Below are 20,170 nucleotides of genomic sequence, written 5' to 3'. Positions count from 1 at the left end.
AAAAAACACGGAGCACGCGTGCAGCTGAATTATTATTTTTCAGTGCCTGCATTCTGCGCAGATAATAATTTTCACACGCTTTCCTAACAATTTCATACGACAAATTCCTCTAGAATATAAGTAAATATTTTATAGGAATTGAATAGGTTCCTGGACTAAGGGAAAAGAATCTACCGTACTTCAATGAAAGTTGAAACCTAATAATTATATTTTGATACCTAATATTAAGATGAATAAAATGACGATGTGCGTATTGCATTATCTTATCCATAACTTGTTTCATTGCCATGAACCGCAAAACGTCATTTGTCGATTTATAAGTCAGTACGTAACGTTATCTCGGGCATACGAAACGTTTGACGAAAAATCACGTGCTTTAAACTTATATTCGCTCTAAACTCTAAACAAATGTGAATTGGTAACATGGAAAGATCTCAATAGTGTACCTTGTAAAGACCTACTTTTAACATGGTGTGCTAAGTAAATTGACTGTGGCAAAGTTTTGTGTTATATTCAAACGGTGAGTGAATTAATTCGTTATCTAACGCGTATATCTATAGTAATTGGAACGATAATCGTTTGGCAAAATGATAATAAATTAGCAGCTGATTGTGCGTGCGGTGTATTATTGACCATGTGTATCAAGAACATTATCTTAGAATTTTATAGGTCACCACTTACCAGGTTAGTTTATTGATACGTTATGTCCTTGACTGCAACCTCACCTGATGGTAAGTGGCGATGTCGTCTACGATGGAATTGGACTAACTACCTGCCTTGGAAGCAGTATAGCAGTTTCCTAATTCCTTCCTAATTCGTAATGGGTTTCCTAATTCCTTCTTGTTCTACATGTCATCGTACAAGAACTCTAAATGGTTTGGCAGCACATCTTTGTAGGTAAAGTGGTAACTAGTCACGGCCGAAGCCGACATAGGTACCTACCCAAACCAATTTAGGAATCCTGTGTAATCGAACCCGTGACCTCCCACTTACAAGACTATAACGTTCATCACTACGCCAGGAAGGTCTTTAGTGCATCAAAAAAATATATTTAAACCTACGAATTTTAAACGTTAGGTAACTATTACAAAATTTAAATTGGAATTTGAGGCTGACCAGCAAAACCACGATTGTAGTCACAGGCAGGTAATTTTAAGCGAACAAAGTCACGTGTTAAAACTTCAAATGCAAAATTGAATCTACTTAATTAAAATTTTATTGAGCAAAACAACACCAACAACTGATCGTACACGGATACGGTCGAAGTTCGTACCTACCTACATATACTCATACGAAGGCTAGGTACACATACCGTAGATATTACATTTTATTACTGTTAAATGGAACCTCAACAATTACCGTACTCTAGCATATACCGTACACAATATTATGTATTCCAGTAGTTATCTTATCCAGCGTTGGACTGCTAGGTTAGATAATTCGATGGAACAACATTAGCCATTGATTGCGAGCAATCCTAGTAAACATCGTGAGGAAACCTCCATGGCTGAGAGTTCTCCGTGATGTTTTCAAAAGTGTGTGAAATCTGCCAATCTGCACTTGACCAGCGTGGTAGACTATGTCCTAACTCCCGCACCTAAGCTCAACTGAATCGGCGACGGGTTGATCATGACAATGATGATGAACCTGTACCTAAAGAGTATGATAGTTTATGAAACCCTTTACTTCAAAGGTGAAGGGTCATGGATAGGTACTGTACGGCATCGTACCGGGGCGTTATCGCTTGACGGCAAAGCGTTAGGGTGGTAACTGGCCACGTCTAAAAATCAAGATAGACCGTACTGATCACCTGAATCTGAACTAGGTACTGATTGTACCTATTTAATTATTTACGTCCAATTTAAAAAAAATGTTCGACGTGACGAAAAAATATGGTTGTTTAAGTACTTTTAATTTTTTGACGTGACAACGTCTTATAATTCGATAGAGCCGGCTGCACGCACGAAAAAACATGACTCATGCGGCGTTACCTCGCTCTGAGGCGTTCCATGTAAGGCTTAAAGTGCAAGCGAGAGCGCGGAACGAGCGACAAAGAAGCACAATCGGCCTTTGTTGTCACGTTCAACTATCGTCAGTAAACCGACTTTACAGACAACCAATTTTTTTCAGTTCAACAGTAGGTAGATGCCGTGTTCATAATGGATTTCATCATCGGCGGTCTAGCGGGCGCCGGTGCAACCATCTTCACAAATCCCATGGATGTGGTGAAAACTCGGCTGCAGCTCCAGGGGGAATTGCGGGCACGGAATGAGCATACCACGCGATATAGGGGCATATTCCATGGCCTGTATGTGATATCCAAAAACGATGGGGCTCTGGCGTTGCAGAAAGGCCTCGCTCCAGCCATGGTGCTGGGATTTTGTATGAATTCTGTCAGGTGAGAATACTAGGAGACTATAAGAACGGGGTGAAAATTTCGCTGTAACTTTATATTGGGAGTTGCTGGCACAAAACGAGTAGGTATAGTAATGCGAAATTGGGGTATATTCTATGGGTTGTATTAGATAATCAAAAAAGATTTCTTATTATTTTGAATCAAGTTCCACCTACAGAACTGTCTTGAATCTTGACTCAATAATCCTTTCCTCCAAATGCTTTTTATTTGCGACTAAGGCAATTATCCCATCTCTCATCCAGAAATTAGAAAACACGTTAACGAATAATTTATTATACTTAGTACTAGATTAATTAACCCTGACCTTAAAAGTGGCACTATCCAAACCTCAGTCGAACTTGAACTACGAGGGTTGAAATCTACAGAGCGCACTTTGACTTTGCTTATAAATTTAAACGAGACAGATTTATGCCAGCAGTATAGCGCTGACTCGTTTTAACAGTATCTTAAGTCTGAGCAAAAACAAAGTGCGTTCTATAGATCTCATGCCTTAGTGTCCGTACTTTTTGGACAGGTTAGGCATATACCACATAGCTGAAGTGCAAGGGTGGACCAAGACGAAGGAAGGCGATATCAGTATTCACAAGACTATATTCTGGTCAAGCGTGAGTGGTTTCGTGAGCGGGCTCGCTGCCAATCCGGCGTCCGTCGTCAAGACGAGGATGCAGTCTGCCGCCCATCCCAGCATAGCTGTCGGGAGGCAGTATGTTTATAATGGTATGTACTATACCTATACATAGGGACGTGAGCCCTGTGGGCTATGTATAGTGAACGAGTGAATGCATTCAGCATTACAATACTTACAAAACGTACAAAATAGTCCAGTTTGCTTTGCGATCTAATTGAATAAACCTATTCTAGTCGAGAGTTAGCATCTGACCGTTTTTCCAATCAACAATCTATTCGGAGTAACAGTAATTTTCATTTGAGTAGCTTTATACCTGCACCTATAACAACTTGAGAGATCTCACTGAAACAAATTAGGAAAACGCTTTTTTCTTTTACTTAATTAAAATCGAACAACTAAAAAAAAATTTGAGACCCTCACTTTTTTTGATGTAACATCGGTCAGGCCAATTTTTTTCGTATAAAGTATAGCCTATGTTACCCGGGCCATTACAAAGAATCGATTGACACCTCATTCATCAAAATCGGCGTAGTAGTTTAGGCGCTACGGTGGAACACACAGAATCTGGATAAAAACATACACACATACATACATAGACTGCTAAAATCACAGCCCTTCTTTTCGGCTTTGCCGTAGTCGGGTAAAAAATTGGAGTCAAGTAATCAAGAGTGAAGTGACAAGAACTGCAACGATTTTTCACAGCTTGACCGCGATAGTCCGACATGGCCAACTTGTAAACTATTGAATTTAGCCTTTGATGAATTAGCTTAAATACGATAGTTTACGAGATAACTTTAATTTAATCAATAGCTCTAGTACCACTCGTAGCTAATTCATTATTATTTTCACCACTAAATCATCTTACAAATCTAACAATTCCGACCATCAAAAAGTGACTTTGAATAAATGATTTTGAGTTTGAGTATAGGTTTGGCGAGTCCATTCCATTCATCCAGACCTGAGGTCTGGCTGGAGTCTGCACCCTATCCTCGTGACTTCAGCCAGTACCTTACGCTACCAATTTTTGCTAGGCCAGCCACGCTTCTTGCTTCCTTGAGGGTTCCAGTCGAATGTCTCGTTTCACGCATACAGCAATAACTTAGTTAAATTGTTTTAATTTTTCAGGCATGATAGATGGATTTGTGAAGATTTACAAAATTGAAGGCACTCGTGGCTTCTTTGCGGGAGTAAACGCCACGTGCACCAGGCTGGCCGTAGGATCTGCAGCTCAACTCACGACATTCTCTACGTAAGTTCCTATTTTGATTTCCCTACCTGTGTTAGAATCGAGAGCAATTATTGCTAAAGCAGAATCCGGCTTTTCAAATGTTGGATATTCCTCATAAGGTATTTAGTTTGAGATTTCCGGGATGCATTAACTTACACACTAGCCAGTTCTTCTCTGTTGAATCTGTTTTCCTAACTCGAAGGTGGTAGAATCTTGACATGTCAAGCTACAGCTGCCCTATATGAAATAAATATTTTTGTAATTGAATAAATATATTATCCTTCAGATAGGTGCGATTTATTAGCTTGAGCATAACTAGTAAGAAACGTAAGAGACTTTAACGAGGTAGAAAATTAACGCACAAATCATGAGTTTAAAATGAGTAGCAGCCACTGATAGTAGCCATTCAAGAAATAAAGGATAAGTTCCTAAATTGATGAAACCAGTTCTGAATTTGGTCTATTTGGCATTATCTTTGAATTTCAACGAGAAATCGATACCATCAAGATGTTATGGTATTTTGTATGTACTTAGACTGTAGACGAAACATTTATTTTTTCTCCTGCAGTGCAAAAGAATTGTTGCAGTCTTATGGCTTAGGCGAGCGGTCGCCGCTCGGCCTTGCTTTCGCAGCGAGTTGTCTGAGCGGCATCATGGTGGCACTCGCCATATGCCCATTAGATGTCGTCGCAGTACGACTATATAATCAGGGTAAACAGAGCACCCTTGAATTTCCCTGCTTGTTCAGTAAACCCCTGGTCCGCTTGCAAAATGTGAATGTGCATCTTGTGAATTCATGTAGGATAGCGATTTGTGATGCATGATGTTAGAGTGTGCTTAAATGATATATTTAATGTAGTTTAATGAATTCAAAGAATAGTTTAAATAATGACTTTGTACAAATTTTGCATGCCTCATTATGTAAGGTGAAACATTTCTACTGGACAATATGTACTTAATAACATCTCACTGTAAAAAATGTTTCTGCAAATAAAAAAAATCTTGAATCTTGAATCTAAAATCTTGAATCTTAAAACAAAGTTAAGATATCGCATGAGAATACTGTCTTACCCTTACCACACAAACTTTAAATGTTACGTTGAAATTGATTATCCCATACAAAACGTCAGCTTAATACGCCCCTAAAGTATTTGTGGTAAGATCTGTTTTAACGATATTTTCATAATCGTTCCAGAAAAAATTGAATAGTAAATAATCTTGGAGGTAATTCATTTCAATAAAGAGTAGCAAGCACGCATTTTATTGGAGGCTCCACACTTTTCAACGCTCTCTCTCTCTCCGGTACGCTGAACATCCTGATCTGTCACTGTGTTCAACCATTACGAGTATCGTTGTCTCTTTTTCTGAGTACCTCACTTATAGTATATACAATCATGATTATTGATGATGATGCTTGCCAGTTGCCATGACGGATGGTAGTTAAAATTTTCTCCTTATTTCAAAGAACGCTCAAACATCCATTATTATCATAGTGATTCACATCATGGTTGAATGTGTTTGATGGTGTGACTCCATTGCAGAGTGAAGCAGGCCCTCCTTGCCCACGGTTATTTGGAGCAGTCGCCTGCTGCGCTCGCGTTCGCTGCAAGCCTCGTCAGCGGGGTGGTGTGTGTGTTGTTGGAAACGCCGCTGGACGTGGTCAATACGCGGCTTTACAACCAGGGTAATTGTGGTGAAGGTGTTGTGGCTGGCCGTACATCGGATATACTGGCGAGGCATGCAGGGGATGCAGCCGAAGTGCGGTTACACCTAGTTTTAACCGGCTACAACTAGATGCAGCAGGTAGCAGTTGGTTTTTAAATGCAACATGTTTATTCAGGGCTAAGACTAGGTACATGCGGTTACGTTTGACCAAAAACAGCATTTGGCTGCCCCTTATTTCAAATCTGATCACACTTTATCCACTCAGTTTTGTCTGTTCAACCCCTAGAGTTTTTTGTAAAGCGAAAACCAGAAGCTCAAAAAGATCCTGAATGAAGTGAGCTTACGAGGCCAAGTGGAATGAAGGAAGGAGGTAGCGATCGAAGCGACATCAACAAGACAAAAACAGGTTTAGTAGATAAAGCTGACTGAAAGGACGACTTCTGGCGTAATCCATTTCAGTCAAATACATCCGATAGGTACAGTTAAGTTTTGATCAACTGCTACGGGCCACACATATTCGTAGCCAGTTAAAACTAGAATCAACCGCACTTTGGCTTTCAGCCGTAAAATGGCGTTTTATCACTGGTTATATCTAGCAGTACCTATTCTACGAAATTCTTCGAAGATTATATCGGGTATTATTAACAATTACCTTAAAAATTAACCAGTGAATTAGCGCTTATTTTTATGGCTTTTCGTTCATGTAGGTATATGTGCAAAATGCCACCAGTAAGACAATTGAATACCTAGGTGTGACTGATTCTGATCTAGTATCTACCTATATATCAAGACTAGTATTTTGCTCGGTGCGCGAGCTGCTAAAGCAGCTCGCGTGACGTGGTAAGATTAACTTTATTATATTAAACCAAATTTATTTATTAAGAGACACAATTCACCCCGAAAACCCCCATAAAATGACAGGCATTTCTATTTTTGTAGAAAATGTAAGTACGCCATCTTGGATTTGAAAATGAATGTCATTATCAAAATCAGCACCCTAGAAAACCCTGAAAACGACCTTCATATTACTATTTTTTAAAACAGAGTAGTTGAGGATAATAATTTAGTAGGGTGCGTGGGTGCGCGGACCACTAAAGTGGTCCGCGAGCATGCAGAGATTGTTACACAATTAGACCTTCAGATCCTGATCATCTCTTGCTCAGAAACCACTCTTCCATCTTTTATAGCCTAAGAGATATACACCGACGAAATTTGTACGGCGGCCATCTTGTTTTTCCAAAATTTTCCATTTTTTTTATTAATCGTTTACTACATTCTTCAAAGATTGCGAGTTTCAACGAAATCGGTTGGAAAACAAAAGAGTTGCAAAAATCACGTCGGTCGCCATCTTGTTTTTCTGAAATGTCATAATTTTCCCCTACTCATATCGCGCATCCAAACATATCTTCCATACATCAATGTATCGTTTTCCGTCTCTTTCTAGGAGAATGAGACATTCAATATTCGCCATACAAAATGTATGGAAAATTAAATTCCGCCATTTTGAATTTTTTTTCTGTTCATCGAGTAGACCTTTGGATCTTGATCCTCTTTTGCCAAGAAACCGCACCTCCATCTTTTATACCCTCCGAGCTGGACGCCGGCGAAATTTGTATGGCGGCCATCTTTTTTTCGCCATTTTGAATTTTTTTTCAGCTTTTTGGCAATTGGATGACGTCATGAATGACATTTGGTCGAGCACCCCCCACCTATCTTCAATACCTTGAGCGGACCCTTCACCCGTCTCCGACATCCACGATCATCAGCTATTTCCAAATTTTTCCTCGATTTTTTTTTTTGTTTTCTATACGAAACCATCAGTGGAAAAAAAATTTCATACAAAATTTTACAGGAGGAGTTTTTGGGGAGAATCTCGAAAATCTCCCCAAATGTGGCAACACTGTTTACATATTTTGATACTGCTGGTTGAGTCACACAATCGATTGATATATGTCGACTTTCCAAAATGTTGCCAACTGCCTCAAAAACGTGGTCAAAATTTCGAAAAATAAAAAAAACTACAAAATGGCCGCCAACTCGTTTCACAGAAAGATTTTACACGGTTTCATAATTTTCCTATTAACTACAGGATATACCGCGCCCGATGACGTTTCAATCTTTCCTCTCGCTCGCACCCACGCGAAAGGGGATACCGTGAAAAAGACCGTGTCGAAAATCACTTTTACTTTGATAAATTCCAGTGTTGCCAGTCTCCGGTGACAAAAATACCCAAATGTCATTTGTACGAGCAAAACACGTAATCGCTCATACTTGAGTTTTGCTAAAAGTGCGTATTTCGATTTTTTACAATTTCCCGAAAATCTTGAAATTTCCCTAAGAACGGGGTAATTTTTTCCCACCGATCTATACCTCGAATCTATACGTACAACCGCTTCATAGAAGCCGAATCGCTCCGATGTTGCCAACTTTGAGATATATAACTTTTAAAATTGCATTTTTTCGTACCTCGAACAAAACGGCCGCCATGACAGCCGCCATCTTGAATTTTTTAAAACCACTCCCATTCTGTCAAAATACAGGATAATTGTGGGCGAATCACGAAAAAATAATTATCCTCGACTACCCCGTTTGGGATCTGTGGCGCCGCGGTTAGGGGTCGAAAAATGAAAATTTTGAAAATGCTCCAGCTCAGCCGCCATTTTGTTTTTCCAATTTTTTCTACTTTTTTTATTAATTTTTAACCAATTTCTTTGAATATTGCAAAATTCGACGAAATCGGTTGGAAAACAACGGAGCTGCAAAAATCACGTCGGCCGCCATCTTGTTTTTCCGAAATGTCATAATTTTTCCCCAGTCGATTCCCCCACCCGAACACAACTCCCCTACATCACTATATCATTTTCCTTCTCTTTCTAGGAGAACAATTATGTCAATGAGTCAGTCAGTCAGTGGTAATCGAGCTATATATAGTATAACTAGTGTTTTGCTCGGTGCGCGAGCTGCTAAAGCAGCTCGCGTGACGTGGTTAGGTTGATAAGTATTAAAACGAATTTATTTATTAAGATTCAAAATTCACCCCAAAAACACCATAAAACGACACCCATATCGATTTTTTTCTTAAAAAATGCATGACCGCCATCTTGGATTTCAAAATAAATGTCGTTATCAAAATCAGCACCCTGAGAAACTCTGAAAACGACATCCATATCATTTTTTATAAAAATGGGGTAGTTGAGGTTAATAAAGTAGGGTGCGTGGGTGCGCGGACCACTAAAGTGGTCCGCGAGCATGCAGAGTTTGTTCCATTGAGTAGACCTCCGGACCCTGATCATCTTTTGCGAAGAAACCACTCTTCCATCTTTTATAGCCTCCGAGATAGACACCGACGAAATTTGTACGGCGGCCATCTTGTTTTTTCAAAATTTTCCACTTTTTCTATTAATCGTTTACTACATTCTTCAAAGATTGCGAGTTTCAACGAAATCGGTTGGAAAACAAAAGAGTTGCGAAAATCACGTCGATCGCCATCTTGTTTTTCTGAAATGTCATAATTTTTCCCTACTCGCCTCCCCCACCCGAACACATGTCCCCTACATTATCGTATCGTTTTCCGTCTCTTTCTAGGAGAATGAGACATTCAATATTCGCCATACAAAATGTATGGGAAAATAAATTCCGCCATTTTGAATTTTTTTTCTATTCATCGAGTAGACCTTTGGATCCTGATCCTCTTTTGCCAAGAAACCGCACCTTCATCTTTTATACCCTCCGAGCTGGACGCCGGCGAAATTTGTATGGCGGCCATCTTTTCTTCGCCATTTTGAATTTTTTTTCAGCTTTTTGGCAATTGGATGATGTCATGAATGACATTTGGTCGAACACCCCCCACCTATCTTCAATACCTTGAGCGGACCCTTCACCCGTCTCCGACATCCTCGATCATCAGCTATTTCCAAATTTTTCCTCGATTTTTTTTTTGTTTTCTATACGAAACCATCAGTGAAAAAAAAAAATTTCATACAAAATTTTACAGGAGGAGTTTCTGGGGAAAATCTCGAAAACCTCCCCAAATGTGGTAACACTGTTTACATATTTTGATACTACTGGTTGAGTCACACAATCGATTGATACATGTCGACTTTCCAAAATGTTGCCAACTGCCTCAAAAACGTGATCAAAATTTCGGAAAATTTGAAGAAAATACAAAATGGCCACCAACTCTTTTTGCAGAAGCAAATTAGATAATTTTACAACTTTCCTATTAACTACAGGATATACCGCTCCCGATGACGTTTCAATCTCTCCTCTCGCTCGCACCCACACGAAATGATCGTTCCTGAAAAAAGACAATGTCGAAAATCACTTTTTTTTATATAAATTCCAGTGTTGCCAGTCTCCGGCGACAAAAATACCCAAATGTCATTTGTACGAGCAAAACACGTAATCGCTCATACTAAGATTTTTCAAAAAGCCCGTATTTCGATTTTTTACAATTTCCCGAAAATCTTGAAATTTCCCGAAAAATGGTGTAATTTTTTCCCTCCAATCTATACCTCGAGCCTATACGTACAATCGTTTCATAGAAGCCGAATCGCTCCGATGTTGCCAACTTTGGGATATTTAACTTTTAAAATTGCGTTTTTTCGTACCTCTAACATAACGGCCGCCATGACAGCCGCCATCTTGAATTTTTAAAAACCACTCCCGTTCTGTCAAAATACAGGATAATCGTGGGCGAAACCAGAAAAAATAATTATCCTCGATTACCCCGTTTCGGATCTGTGGCGCCGCGGTTCGGGGTCGAAAAATCAAAATTTTGAAAACGCTACGGCTCGGCCGCCATCTTGTTTTTCCAATTTTTTTCACATATTCTCTTAACCGTTTACTACATTCTTTGATAATTGCGAGTTTGAACGGAGTCCCTTAAAAAACAAAGGAGCTGCAAAAATCACGACGGCCGCCATCTTGTTTTTCCGAAATGTCATAATTTTTCCCCAGTCGAATCCCGCATCCGAACACATCTCCCCTACATCATTATATCATTTTCCTTCTCTTTCTAGGAGAACAATTATGTCAATGAGTCAGTGAGTGGTAATCGAGCTATATATAGTATAACTAGTGTTTTGCTCGGTGCGCGAGCTGCTAAAGCAGCTCACGTGACGTGGTTATGTTAACTTTATTATATTTAACCAAATTTATTTATTAAAGATACACAATTCACTACAAAAACCCACAAAACGACACCCATATCAATTTTTTTCTTAAAAAGTGCATGTCCGCCATCTTAAATTTCAAAATAAATGTCGTTATCAAAGTCAGCACGCCGGAAAACTCTGAAAACGACATCCATATCATTTTTTGTAAAAACGGGGTAGTTGAGGTTAATAAAGTAGGGTGCGTGGGTGCGCGGACCACTAAAGTGGTCCGCGAGCATGCAGAGATTGTTCCACCGAGTAGACCTTCGGATCCTGATCATCTTTTGCCGAGAAACCAGTCTTCCATCTTTTATACCCTCCGAGATAGACACCGACGAAGTTTGTGTGGCGGCCATCTTGTTTTTCCAAAATTTTCCACTTTTTCTATTAATCGTTTGGTACTATCTTCAAAGATTGTGAGTTTCAACGAAATCGGTTGGAAAACAAAAGAGTTGCAAAAATCTCGTCGGTCGCCATCTTGTTTTTCTGAAACGTCATAACTTTTCTCGACTCCCATCCCGCACCCGAACATATCTCCCGAACATCATCGTATCGTTTTCTGTCTCTTTCTAGCAGAATGAGGCATTCAATATTCGCCATACAAAATGTATGTAAAAATAAATTCCGCCATTTTGAATTTTTTTTCTATTCATCGAGTAGACCTTCGGACCCTGATCATCTCTTGCCAAGAAACCACACTTCTATCTTTTATACCCTCCGAGCTGGACACCAGCGAAATTTGTATGGCGGCCATCTTTTCTTCGCCATTTTGAATTTTTTTTCAGCTTTTTGGCAATTGGATGACGTCATGAATGACATTTGCTCGAGCACCCCCCACCTATCTTCAATACCTTAAGCGGGCCCTCCACCCGTCTCCGAAACCCTCAATCATCAGCTCTCTCCATAATTTTGGCTTACTAACTTTTTGTTTTCTATACGACACCATCAGTGAAAAAAAAAATTTTCATACAAAATTTTACAGGAGTTTCTTAGTTGAAAATCTCGAAAATCTCCCCAAAACTGGCAACACCGGTTGCATATCTCTATACTGCCAGCCGAGATACACAATCGATTCATACATATTGACTTTCCAAAATGTTGCCAACTGCCTCAAAAACTTGATCAAAATTTCGAAAAGTTAAAAAAAATACAAAATGGCCGCCAGCTCGTTTCACAGAAAGATTTTACACGGTTTCATAATTTTCCTATTAACTACAGGATATACCGCTCCCGATGACGTTTCAATCTTGCCTCTCGCTCGCACCCACGCGAAAGGGGATACCGTGAAAAAGACCGTGTCGAAAATCACTTTTACTTTGATAAATTCCAGTGTTGCCAGTCTTTGGTAACAAAAGTACCTAAATGTCATTTGCACGAGCGAAAAACATAATCGCTCATACTCGGATTTAGCTAAAAGTGCGTATTTCGATTTTTTACAATTTCCCGAAAATCTTGAAATTTCCCTAAAAATTGGGTAATTTTTTTCCTGCAAACTATACCTCGAGCCTGTACGTACAATCGCTTCATAGAAGCCGAATCGCTCTGATGTTGCCAACTTTGAGATATTTGAATTTTAAAATTGCGTTTTTTCGCACCTCTAACATAATGGCCGCCACGACAGCCGCCATCTTGAATTTTTAAAAACCACTCCCGTTCTGTCAAAAAAAAGGATAATCGTGGGCGAAACCAGAAAAAATAATTATCCTCGATTACCCCGTCTCGGATCTGTGGCGCTGCGGTTAGGGGTCGAAAAATGAAAATTTTGTAAACGCTCCATCTCGGCCGCCATTTTGTTTTTCAAATTTTTTCTACATTTTCTGGTAACCGTTTACTACTTTCTACAAAGTTTGCAAAATTCAAAAAAATCGGTTGGAAAACAACGGAGCTGCAAAAATCACGACGGCCGCCATCTTGTTTTTCTAAAATGTCATAATTTTTCCCCAGAGGGTTTCCGAATCCGAACACATCTCCCCTACATCACTATATCATTTTCCGTCTCTTTCTAGGAGAACAATTATGTCAATGAGTCAGTGAGTGGTAATCGAGCTATATATAGTATAAAATAACTAGTGTTTTGCTCGGTGCGCGAGCTGCTAAAGCAGCTCGCGTGACGTGGTTGGGTTAACTTTATTATAGAAAACTAAATTTATTTATTAACCTCGATTAATTCACCCCGAAAAAACCCATAAAATGACAGGCATATCTATTTTTTGTAGAAAATGTAAATCTGCCATCTTGGATTTGAAAATGAATGTCATTATCAAAGTCAGCACCCTGGAAAACCCTGAAAACGACATCCATATAATTTTTTGTAAAAACGGGGTAGTTGAGGTTAATAAAGTAGGGTGCGTGGGTGCGCGGACCACTAAAGTGGTCCGCGAGCATGCAGAGTTTGTTCCACCGAGTAGACCTTCGGACCCTGATCATCTTTTGCCAAGAAACCACTCTTCCATCTTTTATAGCCTCCGAGATAGACACTGACGAAATTTGTACGGCGGCCATCTTGTTTTTCCAAAATTTTCCACTTTTTCTATTAATCGTTTACTACATTCTTCAAAGATTGCGAGTTTCAACGAAATCGGTTGGAAAACAAAAGAGTTGCAAAAATCACGTCGGTCGCCATCTTGTTTTTCTGAAATGTCATAATTTTTCCATACTCGCTTCCCCCACCCGAACACATCTCTCCTACATTATCGTATCGTTTTCCGTCTCTTTCTAGGAGAATGAGACATTCAATATTCGCCATACAAAATGTATGGGAAAATAAATTCCGCCATTTTGAATTTTTTTTCTATTCATCGAGTAGACCTTCGGACCCTGAACATCTCTTGCCAAGAAACCACACTTCCATCTTTTATACCCTCCGAGCTGGACACCGGTGAAATTTGTATGGCGGCCATCTTTTCTTCGCCATTTTGAATTTTTTTTCAGCTTTTTGGCAATTGGATGACGTCATGAATGACATTTGCTCGAGCACCCCCCACCTATCTTCAATACCTTAAGCGGGCCCTCCACCCGTCTCCAAAACCCTCAATCATCAGCTCTCTCCATAATTTTGGCTTACTAAGTTTTTGTTCTCTATACGACACCATCAGTGAAAAAAAAATTTTTCATACAAAATTTTACAGGAGTTTCTTAGTCTCGAATCTCGAAAATCTCCCCAAAAGTGGCAACACCGGTTGCATATCTCCATACTGTCAGCCGAGATACACAATCGATTCATACATATTGACTTTCCAAAATGTTGCCAACTGCCTCAAAAACGTGATCAAAATTTCGAAAAATTCAAAAAATTACAAAATGGCCGCCAACTCTTTTTGCAGAAATAAATTACATCGTTGTACAACTTTCCCATTAACTACAGGATATACCGCTCCCGACGACGTTTCAATCTCTCCTCTCGCTCGCACCCACGCGAAAGGGGATACCGTGAAAAAGGCCATGTCGAAAAATCACTTTTTCTTTGATAAATTCCAGTGTTGCCAGTCTCCGGCGACAAAAATACCCAAATGTCATTTGTACGAGCAAAACACGTAATCGCTCATACTCGGATTTTGCTAAAAGTGCGTATTTCGATTTTTTACAATTTCCCGAAAATCTTGAAATTTCCCTAAAAGTGGGGTAATTTTTTTCCTCCAATCTATACCCCGAGTCTATACGTACAATCGCTTGATAGAAACCGAATCGCTCCGATGTTGCCAACTTTGAGATATTTAACTTTTAAAATTGCGTTTTTTCGTACCTCGAACAAAACGGTCTCCATGACAGCCGCCATCTTGAATTTTTAAAAACCACTCCCGTTTTGTCAAAATACAGGATAATCGTGGGCGAAACCAGAAAAAATAATTATCCTCGATTACCCCGTTTCGGATCTGTGGCGCCGCGGTTCGGGGTCGAAAAATCAAAAATTTTAAAACGCTACGGCTCGGCCGCCATCTTGTTTTTCCAATTTTTTCCACATTTTCTGGTAACCGTTTACTACATTATTTATTAGTTGCGAGTTTGAACGGAGTGCCTTAAAAAACAAAGGAGCTGCAAAAATCACGACGGCCGCCATCTTGTTTTTCCGAAATGTCATAATTTTTCCCCAGTCATCTCCCCCACCCGAACACATCTCCCCTACATCATTATATCGTTTTCCGTCTCTTTCTAGGAGAACAATTATGTCAATGAGTCAGTGGTAATTGAGCTATATATAGTATAATTTCCGATCATTTTCGTATCGTTTTCTGTTTTTTCTGGGAAAACAATAATTATGTCAATGAGATAGTCAGATATTCGTCATACATTTTCTATGGGAGAATAAATTTCGCCATTTTGAATTTTTTTCTATTTATCGAGTAACCCTTTGGATCCTGAGCTGTACACCGACGAAATTTGTATGGCGGCCATCTTTTCTTCACCGTTTTGAATTTTTTTTAACTCATTGCTAATTGGATGACGTTTCGAGTTGTTTGAGCACTTCCAAACCTATTTTCAATATTGTAAGCGTGCCCTTCACCCGTCTCCGAAATCCTCAATCATCAGCTCTCTCCATATTTTCCATCGAATGATTTTTTTTCTTTATACGGAACCACGATTGAAAAAAAATTCATACAAAGGTTTACAAGGGGAACTTTTGGGAAAAGTACGGAAAATTACCCCAAATGTGGCAACACTGTTTGCAAATTTCGATACTGCCGGCTGAGTCACACAATTGATTCATACAAGTCGACTTTCCAAAATGTTGCCTACTGCCTCAAAATATGACCAAAATTTTGAAAAATTCTAAAAAAAATTCAAAATTCTTTATTGTATTAAACCGAATTTATTTACCCTGAAAACGATACCCATATCTATTTTTATGAAAAGTATAAGTCCGCCATCTTGTATTAGAAAATGAATATCATTATCAAAATGCATGTCCGCCATCTTAGATTTCAAAATAAATGTCTTTATCAAAATCAGCTCCCCGCAAAACCTAGAAAACGACACCCATATCCATTTTTTGTTAAAAGTGCATGTCCGCCATCTTGGATTTCAAAATAAACGTCATAAACAAAATCAACTCTCCGGAAAATCCAAAAATTGATACCCATATTAATTTTTAGGGTTTCTTACCTAAAAAGGAAAACGGAACCCTTATTGGATCAGTTTGTTGTCTGTCTGTCTGTCTGTCCGTCCGTCCGTCGTGTCTGTCAAGAAAACCTATAGGGTACTTCCCGTTGAGCTAGAATCATGAAATTTGGCAGGGGAGTCCGACTTGCACTTGGCCAGTTTTTTATTTGTAAAAAGCGCATGTCCGCCATGTTTAATTTAAAAATAAATACCACCATCAAAATTAGCACTCTGGGAAACCCTGAAAACGGTACCCATACCCCGCCATTTTGGATTAGATAGAAAATGAATGTTATTATCAAAATCAGCCCTGAAAAACCCTGAAAACGATACCCATATCTATTTTTTGTGAAAAGTGTAAGTCCGCCATCTTGGATTACAAAATGAATGTCACTATCAAAATCAGCACCCTGGAAAACTTTGAAAACGTCAGTAATTTCTATTTTTTGTGAAAAGTATAAGTCCGCCATCTTGGATTAGAAAATGAATGTCATTATCAAAATCAGCACCCTGGAAAACCCTGAAAACGACACCCATTTCTATTTTTTGTGAAAAGTATAAATCCCCCATCTTGGATTAGAAAATGAATGTCATGAAAATCAGCACCCTAGAAAACCCTGAAAACGATATCCATATTTTTTTTTTGTAAAAACGGGGTAGTTGTGGATAATAATTCAGTAGGGTGCGTGTCATCTTTTGTCAAGAAACCACTCATCAATGTTTTATACCTTCCAAGATGGACACTAACGAAATTTATATGGCGGCCATCTTGTTTTTCTAATTTTTTCCATTTTTTCTATTAATCGTTTATTACTTTCTTCAAAAATTGCGAGTTTCAACGAAATCGGCCGGAAAACAAAAGAGTTGCAAAAATCACGTAGGGCGCCATCTTGTTTTTTTGAAACTTCATAATTTTTCTTGACTCCTATCCCGCATCCGAACATATCTTTCGAACATCATCGTATCATTCATTGTCTTTTTCTAGGAGAATGAGACATTCAATATTCGCCATACAAAATGTATGGAAGAATAAATTCCGCAATTTTGAATTTTTTTTCTATTCATCGAGTAAACCTTCGGACCCTGATCATATTTTGCCAAAAAACCACTCTTCCATCTTTTATAGCCCCCGAGATAGACACCGACGAAATTTATACGGCGGCCATCTTGTTTTTCCAAAATTTTCCACTTTTCCTATGAATCGTTTACTACATTCTTCAAAGATTGCGAGTTTCAACGAAATCGGTTGGAAAACAAAAGAGTTGCAAAAATCACGTCGGCCGCCATCTTATTTTTCTGAAATATCATAATTTTTCCCTACTCATATCGTGCACCCGAACATATCTCCCGAACATCGTCGTATCGTTGATTGTTTCTTTCTAGGAGAATAAAACATAAAATATTCGCCATACAAAATGTATGGAAAAATAAATTCCGCCATTTTGAATTTTTTTTCTATTCATCGAGTAGACCTTCGGACCCTGATCATCTTTTGCCAAGAAACTACTCTTCCATCTTTTATAGCCTCCGAGATAGACACCGACGAAATTTGTACGGCGGCCATCTTGTTTTTTCAAAATTTTCCACGTTTTCTATTAATCGTTTACTACATTCTTCAAAGATTGTGAGTTTCAACGAAATCGGTTGGAAAACAAAAGAGTTGCAAAAATCACGACGGTCGCCATCTTGTTTTTCTGAAATGTCATAATTTTTCCCTACTCGCCTCCCCCACCCGAACACATCTCCCCTACATTATCGTATCGTTTTCCGTCTCTTTCTAGGAGAATGAGACATTCAATATTCGCCATACAAAATGTATGGGAAAAAAATTCCGCCATTTTGAATTTTTTTTCTATTCATCGAGTAGACCTTCGGATCCTGATCACCTTTTGCCAAGAAACCGCACCTCCATCTTTTATACCCTCCGAGCTGGACACCGGCGAAATTTGTATGGCGGCCATCTTTTCTTCGCCATTTTGAATTTTTTTTCAGCTTTTTGGCAATTGGATGACGTCATGAATGACATTTGGTCGAGCACCCCCTACCTATCTTCAATACCTTGAGCGGACCCATCACCCGTCTCCGACATCCTCGATCATCAGCTATTTCCAAATTTTTCCTCGATTTTTTTTTTGTTTTCTATACGAAACCATCAGTGAAAAAAAAAATTTCATACAAAATTTTACAGGAGGAGTTTTTGGGGAAAATCTCGAAAATCTCCCCAAATGTGGCAACACTGTTTACATATTTCGATACTGCCGGTTGAGTCACACAATCGATTCATACATGTCGACTTTCCAAAATGTTGCCAACTGCCTCAAAAACGTGATCAAAATTTCGAAAAATTAAAAAAAATACAAAATGGCCGCCAACTCGTTTCACAGAAAGATTTTACACGGTTTCATAATTTTCCTATTAACTACGGGATATACCGCTCCCGATGACGTTTCAATATTTCCTCTCGCTCGCACCCACGCGAAAAGGGATACCGTGAAAAAGACCGTGTCGAAAATCACTTTATCTTTGATAAATTCCAGTGTTGCCAGTCTCCGGCGACAAAAATACCCAAATGTCATTTGTACAATCAAAACACATAATCGCTCATACTCGGATTTTGCTAAAAGTGCGTATTTCGATTTTTTACAATTTCCCGAAAATCTTGAAATTTCCCTAAAAATGGGGTGATTTTTTCCCACCGATCTATACCTCGAGTCTATACGTACAACCGCTTCATAGAAGCCGAATCGCTCCGATTTTGCCAACTTTGAGATATTTAACTTTTAAAATTGCGTTTTTTCGTACCTCGAACAAAACGGCCGCCATGACAGCCGCCATCTTGAATTTTTTAAAACCACTCCCGTTCTGTCAAAATACAGGATAATCGTGGGCGAAACACGAAAAAATAGTTATCCTCGACTACCCCGTCTTGGATCTGTGGCGCCGCGGTTCGGGGTCGAAAATTCAAAATTTTCAAAACGCTACGGTTCGGCCGCCATCTTGTTTTTCCATTTTTTTTCACATTTTCTATTAACCGTTTACTACTTTCTTTAAAGATTGTAAAATTCGATAAAATCGATTGGAAAACAACGGAGCTGCAAAAATCACCTCGGCCGCCATCTTGTTTTTCCGAAATGTCATAATTTTTCCCCAGTCGACTCCCCCATCCGAACACAACTCCCCTACATCATTATATCATTTTCCTTCTCTTTCTAGGAGAACAATTATGTCAATGAGTGAGTCAGTGAGTGGTAATCGAGCTATATATAGTATAATAACTAGTGTTTTGCTCGGTGCGCGAGCTGCTAAAGCAGCTCACGTGACGTGGTTATGTTAACTTTATTATATTTAACCAAATTTATTTATTAAAGATACACAATTCACTACAAAAACCCACAAAACGACACCCATATCAATTTTTTTCTTAAAAAGTGCATGTCCGCCATCTTAAATTTCAAAATAAATGTCGTTATCAAAGTCAGCACGCCGGAAAACTCTGAAAACGACATCCATATCATTTTTTGTAAAAACGGGGTAGTTGAGGTTAATAAAGTAGGGTGCGTGGGTGCGCGGACCACTAAAGTGGTCCGCGAGCATGCAGAGATTGTTCCACCGAGTAGACCTTCGGATCCTGATCATCTTTTGCCGAGAAACCAGTCTTCCATCTTTTATACCCTCCGAGATAGACACCGACGAAGTTTGTGTGGCGGCCATCTTGTTTTTCCAAAATTTTCCACTTTTTCTATTAATCGTTTGGTACTATCTTCAAAGATTGTGAGTTTCAACGAAATCGGTTGGAAAACAAAAGAGTTGCAAAAATCTCGTCGGTCGCCATCTTGTTTTTCTGAAACGTCATAACTTTTCTCGACTCCCATCCCGCGCCCGAACATCTCTCCTACATTATCGTATCGTTTTCCGTCTCTTTCTAGGAGAATGAGACATTCAATATTCGCCATACAAAATGTATGGGAAAATAAATTCCG

The 20,170-nt window shown here is 39.1% G+C and overlaps 1 protein-coding gene across 2 annotated transcripts in view; it reads left to right on the top strand.

The window, feature by feature from the left end:
- The first annotated feature begins 209 nt into the window (after positions 1–209).
- Positions 210–20,170, top strand: part of LOC123878548 (solute carrier family 25 member 35-like) — a 32,480-nt gene continuing 12,519 nt past the window's right edge. Inside the window, exons 1-5 of one of the 2 annotated variants that reach the window (XM_045925815.1) lie at positions 210–520; positions 2,131–2,398; positions 2,931–3,133; positions 4,170–4,293; positions 5,814–5,956. In XM_045925815.1, coding sequence (XP_045781771.1) covers positions 2,160–2,398; positions 2,931–3,133; positions 4,170–4,293; positions 5,814–5,956 — 709 coding nt within the window. In that variant the 5' untranslated portion in view covers positions 210–520; positions 2,131–2,159. Of the gene's footprint in view, positions 521–2,130; positions 2,399–2,930; positions 3,134–4,169; positions 4,294–4,840; positions 4,984–5,813; positions 5,957–20,170 lie in introns of both variants that reach the window. The other variant, XM_045925804.1, reaches the window with a different exon arrangement.

This window comes from Maniola jurtina, chromosome 3 (genome assembly GCF_905333055.1).
Source record: "Maniola jurtina chromosome 3, ilManJurt1.1, whole genome shotgun sequence".
Taxonomy (NCBI): Eukaryota; Metazoa; Arthropoda; class Insecta; order Lepidoptera; family Nymphalidae; genus Maniola; species Maniola jurtina.
The sequence above is the reverse complement of the archived record's forward strand: the minus strand, read 5'-3'. Positions and strand labels throughout refer to the sequence as shown.